Genomic DNA, 9,713 nt, shown 5'->3' on the forward strand with positions numbered 1-9,713 from the left:
ACCTATTTCAAAGGTAAAACAAAACTGATCATCCACCTCGACCTTTGTTTTAGTCATCTCACAAATTAAACAGATTTAGTGTGGGCATACATGTCCAGTTAAAGCAAAATTTGTCAAACAGCTGGTGCCCTTTCAAAGCCTACTCATTGCTCTTCATCAAGAGGCCAGTTTCAATGGTTCACTATTAGGAAGAAAATTGTGACGGCGCTAAACCTTGCCCATCCTGCCTGCTGTTAACTAAATCACAGCTACATTCAAGCAAAATTAACACATTTCAACTAAGTAGATCTTGCTCAGTAGACGTAGCAAGACTATGGAGCTCTCAATTTGAAATTAGCCATTTTAGCATCAGGAAAACTTAAAACGGCACTCATCCCATCATTCTTTCTTTACTCCACCATCAACAGCTACTAATCTGTAGTGTAGCATCAGGATACGTGGAGCATTAGTGGCTCTTTTTAAACATTTTTCGCCAGTCGACACGATTTAGCATTATTTTCCTTGTCTTTTCATTCTCCCACTTCTTTTTAGATTCCATTTTTAAAACGTTGATCCAGTTTTATCAATCATGGTGCTACGCCCACCCTTTCATGATTTTAATGAAATGAGATATTTGATAGTTGCCTCCTTGAAACAAATGAAGCATGTGATTGAGGCTCTCTCAGAAACCTGGGATTATCACATATCTGCAATATCTTTGCATGTGCGTCTAATGCTGGTGAGATGTCCAACCAATGAATAGTGAATTTCCCTTGCCTGGAACACAGGGTACATATTCATGGAATTTCAGCACCAAGGCGGTTCCAAAACAAGCATAACGAGTTTTTTTTAAGCCTTATACATGGTGGAGGCTGTCACTTGTGATTGGTTAGATGGTTTAGTCATTGTGAGGTATGAAGGCAGTTTTAGTAATAATTCAAACTAAGATTGCTAGGATTTATTTCTACCTTCGAGATCCCTTGAATTATGTATTTGAAGTTTTAGTAAAGAATGAGCCTATCTAGCTACATTTAATATGTATGCTATGTGCCATTACATTTGCCGCAGGGTATTTTTGATATGGTATGTCCATCTCACAATAATAAATTGTGACATTTACAAAAAGACAAATGTGCAGAGTTTAGGTTTTCAGCCATACATCATAGATTAAGTGATTCCGTTTTCACAAAGGTCTGATAAGTATCGCCAACTCTAGTGCTTCAGGCTATTCCAGAAAGAAGTGTGTCAGTTGACATTAACTGAGACACGAAATGTGACACGGATCACCTGTATTTCTTGTTTTTATATACATTGCATTCATTTTGCTCATAATGCTTACATTATTTTTGCTCTATTAAAGTATTTCTAAGTAATCATTTCTTGGGTGAATTTTTGGGGGGTATAGTAAATCCACTAAATTGTATTTCACCGGAAAATTTGGCTCAAAACGTTTCATCTCGAGGTCAGTTGAAGACCACAACCTTCCCATGCTTCTACAAACTAGTGCTTTTCTCAGAGCCAAGAGGGGGCTTTTAATGATAATTATTTTTAAAGAAACCACATGCACTATTTCAAACTGTGGTTTCATTAACGTACTTAATACACCCACCACACAAATTCAATAAGGATATTTTTAACTAGTGCTCAGTGGGTACATTTTGTATACATAGCTGTAGCAGAATACTGTACTGGCAATGAAACATAATTCATGCCAGAATCTAATTAGCCAAAGTACTCATTGTACATTTTTATACAAATTCAACTAGAACACTGTTTAAACAAAGTTTTTCAAAAATAAATGTTGCCTTAAAAGCACATTACACATCCAGCTAATTATACAATACGGTAACACAGTTAAACTTAAGTTGCGTAACATCACAGTTCAACTTAAGTTAGCACGACTTTCAATAGTCCTATTTCATTGATCACTACTAAAAAACCAAGAAAGCAAATTAGACAAAACCAATTAGAAGTTTTTCAGCTCCTGTCCACAAGTACAAAACTGTACTCCTTAAACACTAGCGGGTGCTTTTTTCCCTGCAACCTGTTAATAACTCAACCCAACATCCAAAATCGAGACGCCGTGTACAATCACACTTGTATCACTACTAAGATTTCTAAGCGTCACTGGGTATCTTGTACCAATTTTTTAACTGAAAGATCTAATTGTTCCTCTGCACTGCCCTACAAAACAATGCTATACAGTATTTTTAGTGCTACAAATGGTGCTCCCAACTTCGATATCCTTAACAAAATGTTATGGATGCTCAAGTACAGCTACTTTGATTCGGTCCATAAATGCCTCAATGACATTCAACCACATCAACTCCCTCGCTTGCATGGCCGCAAAAAAACTGTCAAATCTTAATTACAAAAGATTTGTCTGTCATATTTAGGAACCAAAATCAGATCTAAAACTATTAGGATATTCTGAACTTTAACCTAAGACAGAATATACCTGGATCCAATTGTAGAAAATATTAGGTTTATGCCCATGATCATGCTTAATGGTTATCTAGTTTGCAATTGACTTCCGTGGAAGTGGGAGCAAACCACTGCCTACCAAGAATATTCAGAATAAACTACAAGATAGAGTACAAAATTGAACAAACTTACTTTTTTTTTTAAATCTTTCTAGTGGTCATGGAGATTGGTATGATTTGACCACTCCTCCCCAAAAAGTCCTGTTCAAGACAGCCTCACCATATCCTAATTATCACAGCAATCAATCACACACAAAGCCCTCTACAAAATAGGACCAGAATGCCTCAACACGCGACTGTCCTACACACCCACCCGCCAACTAAGATCCTCCAATCAAGCTCTCGCCGCAGTTCCACGCATCCACCATGGAAGGAAGATCCTTCTCCTACCTGGCGGCTAAGACCTGGAATTCTCTCCCCACTCACCTCCGCCTCACACAGAACCACATTTCATTCAGAAAGGAACTTAAAACCTGGCTATTCGACAAATAATACACCCCGCCCTCAAGCGCCTTGAGACCCTCTGGGTGAGTAGTGCGCTATACAAATTCCTGAACTTGGAAAAGACCACAACACTGCTAACAACCACCCAGACCAATTTAAGGAATACCCACAGAAATCTTACATTTTTATGATTTCACATATTAGTCTGCTTCAATCTGCAACCTTTAATACTGTCAATCACCAAGACATGTTAGTATTCAAGTTCTATAAACAGGAGGGGTCTAAAACACAGCAAAATTAAGTGCTGCGCATGTAGCTCCATGCAAGCACCCATTACCTCTGTGAATGTAATAATGAGATTTAATAAAAGTGGTTTTTGACTGCTCCTCAAAAGATTTTAGACTTGGCCAGAGGAACACTGGCATTGCAGATCTACAGCATGAATTTATAAAGAGCCTGGGCATGGCACAAAGTCGAATTGTTAATAGTGGCTATAGTGCAGAAGTGCATTTGATGTTGATTAAATTGTGGTGCATTTACTCTATGGGTATTAATCTCCAGATAAACTATTAAAGTCACATCAACATCTTACTGCTAGTCCTATTTTGGAAGGGTTCAGACGGTGTTTTTTAACCTTCTGTTGACATAAATGTAATTGGAAATTTTATTTTACAGTCTACATCTCATGTACCAAGAATCATGCTGTGACACCATTGCTATAATATCACTCTCGGCTTGGTACTATCCATCAAATGGCTGCACATCTAACCACAGAGAAATCAATTTGTCACTGTAAAATGCTTCACAAACAAGCAATAAAGCCTAGCAAAGTTTGCCCGATTTACATCTAATGCATGTCTAATTGGTTCTTATACTATTAAGTACTGTATTATGTCTGATCTTGACTAAATAAAGATGGCCTTGATTCTGTAATTACGTCAAGTCAGGGATATACTGTGACCAGATGCCATTATGCATAATTACTAGCCAAAACGCATGATTAAGCCATGTGAATTATTTGAATGTATTTTCGGTCTGCCTGAGACAGAAATAACGATCTAAAGATGAATTGGCTGGAAGAATGGGAAAAGATTTGAGACGCTGGCATAACATGAAGTCAGGCTGTGCCAACTGCAATAAATTCTACCCTCCCAAAAGTATATTGCCATGACAAATATAGCAAGGAAGGATACTTTATCAGATTTACTTTGCAGAATTAGTTGTATTATCAAGGTTATTAAAAACATCCAGTTTATCCAACTATTTATTTATCTACCGTAGTTTGCTTCCATTTAAAACGTCACAATTGATCAGGGTTGGAAAGAAATTTACAGCTTACAGATCAGCTTAACAGGAACCATATCAAAAGTGGTAAATCACTATGTGTGGAACAGTTAATTATACAAGTGCTCTTGTAAGAAGGTGACTGACAACAGTGGCCACAAACTACACCACGCTGCTAATTTACCTTTTTTTATTCTTGCACATCAGAAATATCTTCCATCTCACGGGCAAAGAAATGGAGATAATGAAATGTGCTGCTATAGAGGGCCAATGAGGAGGGTTTTAATTGACAAAATTACTAATTTTACTCTAAACCATTTTCTCATGTGACTTGTTACTTATAAGCTAGTTGAGACAAGCCAGAGGCACCACCTTGCTTTTGAGTGAAATTTTAATAACACTTTAGAAAAGGGACTCTTGGCATTATCAGTTTTAAAAACACCTTTTAGAAAAGGGACTCTTGGCATTATCAGTTTTAAAAACACCTTTTAGAAAAGGGACTCTTGGCATTAGTAAACATCATACGCCTTCACCTTTAATACAGGCAAACTATTGTTAAGGTTCACGCATGTGAACGTCGCCTAATTAAAGGAAGAAGCTCTGGATATGTATTTTACTTCGCAGCGAGCACCACCTGTTTAGGCCAGAAGTTAAGATAGCCAGGTGTAAGAACATAGGTAACTATTACATTGTAACATTTGGCTGCATAACAGCAAACATTTGAAAAAATGAGCAAGGCCAGGTGTGCTTATTTTAAGTTTTTATTTAACTCGACAGTGCAACGTTTTTAATTCTGCAGGAAACAAAAGGAGAAAAAAAAAAAGAAGACAGCCATTAGTAAAACACAACATTACTAATATAATACTAACTTAAAAAGATTAGCCTAAAATCTACTTACAGCTGGACATTCGACGGCACCACTATTGATATCGTCAATAATGTCATGAGGCGCCCTTCCATCCACATTGCATCCAACAGACTGGGCAGTGCCAAGGATTTCCTTCACAGTACCTGTTAATTATCAATTATAAATCTATGATCAGACCTGCTCATGAACTGGACATTGACAATGTAAGGTAACTATTGTACAATGTAATTTAAGCAGTGCGCACACTAAATTACAAGCCAAATAAAAATCCGTATGAGGCACAAACCAATTAGCGAGACACTTACACAGCACCACAACGCATTTTGAGTCGCCAGAAAGTTGTATGCATGTAAAACCTAATTTGGGTATACATGGATTTAAGAAAACGAAGCCTATGGAGGGGCTTTCACCAGAACTGCAACCAGTCTCCCAACTACTCAAAAGTGGCAGTGCTAAGGTGGGTGGACTTTTAAACATACCGTTACCTGTACCCACTTTTTCGGCACAGAGCCATCCATAATAGAACAGCCCTGTTTCCTAAAATGGGATTTATTTTTAGCACACCACTGGATTATACAAGTCACTTAGTTCAGACCAGTATAGTGGCGGGTGGCTGGAGCACCAACTAGGAAGAAAAAAAACTGCTAGAGGCAGCAAACTCATAATATGTCTGGAAGCGAGGTTCTCCGGATCGAACTGCCACGGGTTAATTCGACCCTCGGTAGCCTGAATGAAAGGTCTGGGGAAAGGCTCCAGGTGTTTAAAACACTTGGGAAACTATCAACCAATGTTCCAGCGCGGCTAACGTGACAGATCAATGGTAAAAATAAGTCCTGGTCACTGGGACCTTAACTGTACTCTAATAAACTCGATGACAGTAAGCAGAAAAACATCCGTGTAACAAGTGCAGACCTTATTTGCAGCAGGAAAGATAATCAATAAGCTAGCACAAGCTTGCAGCCACTACTTTAACACAAATATACAAGGTGAAATTCTTACCAGAGAGCTCTCTGGCGAGAGACCGGTGCCTCATCTGACGGGCAATGGAAATAATCTCATCCATGCTGACGCTGCCACTATGTTTGACTAAAAGGGAAAGAAAAAATCTTAAGCAAGCTGGTTAGACTAAACTTTCATGACAAGAGCTGTACTTTAAGGCTGAAAACACAATTAGCAGCAGGTCACTACAGAATTAGATTCCAGTATGAGAACCCGTTCAGTCCTTTACTAGCGGGAGTTTAGTCCACTCGACTTAGAGAATTGATAGTCTCCATTGAAGGCGCGAGCCAGATATTGGAAAAAGGTTTCGGTGAAGCACATGTCCCCATCCTTTCGGCACAGAGCTGCCCACGAAGAGAGCAGCCCTGTTTCCTTAGGCGGGATTTAGTTTTAGCACACCACTGGATTATACCCAGTCACTTAATTCAGACTGTTATAGTGGCGGGTGGCTGAACAGACTACCCCGCCCACAACCCAATTAAACGTTCACAAAGTAAACCTACTGTTCTTCTGCTTCTTTCTGTCGCGTGGTGGCTCCTTCAGGGCTTTGATAATCAGAGCAGAGGCAGATGGGACAACTTCAATCTGAAAACGAATAAAGCACTTAAAATCACACAGAATGATTACTTCCGAGTGGTTGCACCCCACAACAGCTCACAGTGCATTACATCTGATGCCAATCCACCCTATACCATTTAAGTTATGTAGCTGAAGATTGTTTTACATTTACATGGAGTAGAGATCACGGGAGAAAGTTACTCTGAAAAGTAGCAACTATTGGGCAAGCATACTGACCACCCAAAACAAGTGATTGAGGTATTATACGGCATGCCCTTTACCTGAGCATTCCTATTCTGGATGGTGAGCTTGATTGTGATCCTCAGGCCCTTCCAGTCACCGGTTGCCTTGGCAATGTCATCACCAACCTTCTTGGGAGACTAAGATGAAAAAAATATACATGTAGGGTAGCACAATTGCAGCGTCCAGAATATCATGACAGGTTTTACCTGGGCATAGCCTTGATAAAACAAGGAACAAAGTAGTACATTTTAATTATGGCATGCTTTGTGACCAGCATGAATGCTATACATACAAATCGTGCCTACTTGACAGCGGTTGCTGTATATCTTAAGTCCTATTACCTTGCAGTGGACCTACATCCCCAGCCATTGCGTGCCATGGATTGGCTTGGTTTGGTCACTAATCTACTTGTTATCAACGACTCTCGTTTGTCTCTAATCCTTTTGGATCAGCACGACTGCCTAACAGCTCACTTTCATTCAGCACACCTTTAGAGAACCTGTTGCAGCAGTCTCTCGCCTGCTCCTCCCTCCACCCCGCCCAAAGTGCGTATAAAGGGACAGCGATAGGGACATTTTTCATGGTGTTTGACTGAGAGCAGACTTTAAAAGCATTCGACTTATTGCATGAAAGCAGAAGCTTGGCACCAATTGCCCCGTTTCCCGAGTGAAATGTATTTTAAATACAATATGATCAACTTGCCCTTTCATGTAGCATGTTGATTGTTTCCGATAGGTCCATAATGAAAACAGAATTAACGAGTAGTTTATGGGAGAAAAACTTACCAGACCCAGAGGGCCGATCTTGGGAGCCAAAGCAGAAGTGGCACCCACTTCACCTCCAGTGCATCTTAAATAAACTGCAAAACAAGCACAACGAACAGTAAGATTTGCGAACCTTTCAAACCAATTTGTATACAGAACGTGGACACGTGTACCCAATCTTACGGCACAGAGCTGCCCACGAGTGCAGACAAACCCTGTTTCCTAAGTTGGGGTTTGCTCTTAGCGCACCACTGGATTATGACTGCCACAGAGTCAGGCATAGTGGCGGGTGGCTGAACATTTTTATAAGCATGGTCTACCAATTGATAAAATATCCTGCACATGGCAGATCCCCAACATACAAGCGCGCAAGTAATGCGTATAATAGGTTTCTCACCCTGTAATAAATTTTATTCACACCAACTTGAGCGTTTTGCAGCAGGGGTTAAGTAAATCCCATATGCATTTTTATACCAAAAAAAACACAAGCAGACCTTTTGCCTAAAAGAACCTCTCAATAGTGTATTGGATTCTTAATCCAAACAGTATGGGCCCAACCAATATACATATGGAAAGGTACAACGTGCATTTATTAAAGCATACGCAATACGTAAATCGGTAAATGAGACTAGCCCGGTAACACCGTGGGTAAGTAAGGACGTGAACAAGCAAACTGCAGTACAAGAATTGCTGAAGCGATTGTTCCAGAGCCCCCTTTGAGCGTTATAGGAGTTTTAAGGCAAAAGACTGCCAGGATGTCAATCATGCAGTGTATGAAAGACTATTGCCTACATCACACCGTTTTTGGGCGGGTAGTCGGCTTACTTCACATCCGCTTCGATCAAGCAAGGTCAGTTCCCGAACATGTAGATTTGAAAGTATAAACCATTTAGAAGGTCACATTGACTAGGGTGCGACAACGTGGAAGGTACGTGGATAACGGCTATCATACGCTCCTAGAGCCACTTAATCTAGTACAAGACTATAATTGCAACATACAACTACCCTCCCCCTCCCGCAAAATAAAGCCTCAATATCGGCCCACACCACCACAATACCGCAGAAGCCTACCCCGAACATCACAGGCCTCATTTCGTGACGGCCGCCTGACCCCCCCTTCCCACCAAACCTCCATACCGTGGTGCACGGGTCCCGCTGCCCTGGGACATGAGCGATAATCCCGGGTCAGCCATTCACTGTACCCTGGGGTTCTCGCTGAGCCGCTCACGTACCGACTTTGATCTCAGTGGGGTCAAATTTAGGCGGCATTGCGGAAAGGTACTACCGCGGGCTGCGCCACGGATTGCGGTTTCGGTGTCGGATGAACCCGGATTCGGGACGACCGAAGTAAAGTTGCACCTCAACCGTGTAGAGGAAGCGTAAAAGAGGGCGGTTCAGTCGCGCAGGCGCGTAATATAGTCCAAAGTCTCGCGAGAAACAGAGGCTATTCTTCAGCCATCTTGGGCTTGGCAGCACTTGTCACACGGGAACTGCGCGTTCGCCAGCAACTGTTTTCCCCAGCACAGGCAGAGTGCGGCGACTAACGTGCGGACAGAAGCAGCTTCCAGTGCGGCAACGCTGCTAGTATTACTTTTATTTACAGAAAAAAATGTTTCGCACAGATATGTCGAATGAAGACCCAGGACTCGAATTGTATTTTGGGGAACACACGTTAGGGGACGTGCACGTCATGCATCTAAAACGAGAATAAAAACAAGTCAAGGAAAGTTTCAAATCGGCAATGGACAATGAGGTGAAGATTGTCAAATCTACAGACTCAAAGCAGCCATTAAGAAGAATAAACCACAATACCCATAAAGGCAAATGTAACTAGGACTACAAAACACATGACTAAAGAGAACCAATAGCAACTTCTCAGTCCCAGTAACATTCCCTCCCCCAGTTGTCTTAACTCTCAGAGTGAAAAGAATAACACGTTTTGAAAATGCAATAGGTCTCGCCCTGGTTGGTTTAAGTTAAAGCAATTCGGTTTGTAATTAGGTGGCTTTTTAGCTTTGCTTTTATTAGCGTTTTTCAAACTTTCATGTACATAACATGCATATGTATGTATGCATTTATATATATGTATGC

At 40.7% G+C, this 9,713-nt stretch overlaps 1 protein-coding gene and 4 non-coding genes across 5 annotated transcripts; all 5 read right to left on the bottom strand.

The window, feature by feature from the left end:
* Positions 1–4,316: 4,316 nt before the first annotated feature.
* On the bottom strand, positions 4,317–4,447 carry LOC147710527 (small nucleolar RNA SNORA19). The gene has a single exon (XR_015296175.1). It is a non-coding gene; the product is annotated as a small nucleolar RNA SNORA19 (small nucleolar RNA).
* A 488-nt stretch (positions 4,448–4,935) lies between these two features.
* On the bottom strand, positions 4,936–9,020 carry RPL12 (ribosomal protein L12). Its single transcript, XM_086921199.1, has 7 exons — positions 8,855–9,020; positions 7,644–7,717; positions 6,897–6,995; positions 6,561–6,642; positions 6,058–6,144; positions 5,089–5,201; positions 4,936–4,983 (listed from the first exon to the last, which is right to left on the bottom strand). The coding sequence occupies exons 1-7, from the start codon at positions 8,889–8,891 to the stop codon at positions 4,978–4,980; spliced, it is 498 nt and encodes a 165-aa protein (XP_086777325.1). The 5' UTR covers positions 8,892–9,020; the 3' UTR covers positions 4,936–4,977.
* Positions 5,542–5,668, bottom strand: LOC147710529 (small nucleolar RNA SNORA65). Its single transcript, XR_015296158.1, has one exon. It is a non-coding gene; the product is annotated as a small nucleolar RNA SNORA65 (small nucleolar RNA).
* Positions 6,375–6,503, bottom strand: LOC147710530 (small nucleolar RNA SNORA65). Its single transcript, XR_015296160.1, has one exon. It is a non-coding gene; the product is annotated as a small nucleolar RNA SNORA65 (small nucleolar RNA).
* LOC147710531 (small nucleolar RNA SNORA65) lies at positions 7,788–7,912 on the bottom strand. The gene has a single exon (XR_015296164.1). It is a non-coding gene; the product is annotated as a small nucleolar RNA SNORA65 (small nucleolar RNA).
* Positions 9,021–9,713: the final 693 nt, after the last annotated feature.

The sequence above is a fragment of the Lissotriton vulgaris genome, chromosome 5, assembly GCF_964263255.1.
Source record: "Lissotriton vulgaris chromosome 5, aLisVul1.2, whole genome shotgun sequence".
In the NCBI taxonomy this organism is placed as follows: Eukaryota; Metazoa; Chordata; class Amphibia; order Caudata; family Salamandridae; genus Lissotriton; species Lissotriton vulgaris.

Coding starts and splice junctions, on each gene's coding strand:
- RPL12 (XM_086921199.1), bottom strand. CDS start 8,891: ATGCCGCCTAAATTTGACCCCACTGAGATCAAAGTCG. Junction 6,996..7,643: donor AGATCGGCCCTCTGGGTCTG/GTAAGTTTTTCT, acceptor TTTTCATCTTAG/TCTCCCAAGAAGGTTGGTGA. Junction 5,202..6,057: donor TCTCGCCAGAGAGCTCTCTG/GTAAGAATTTCA, acceptor GATAATTAACAG/GTACTGTGAAGGAAATCCTT.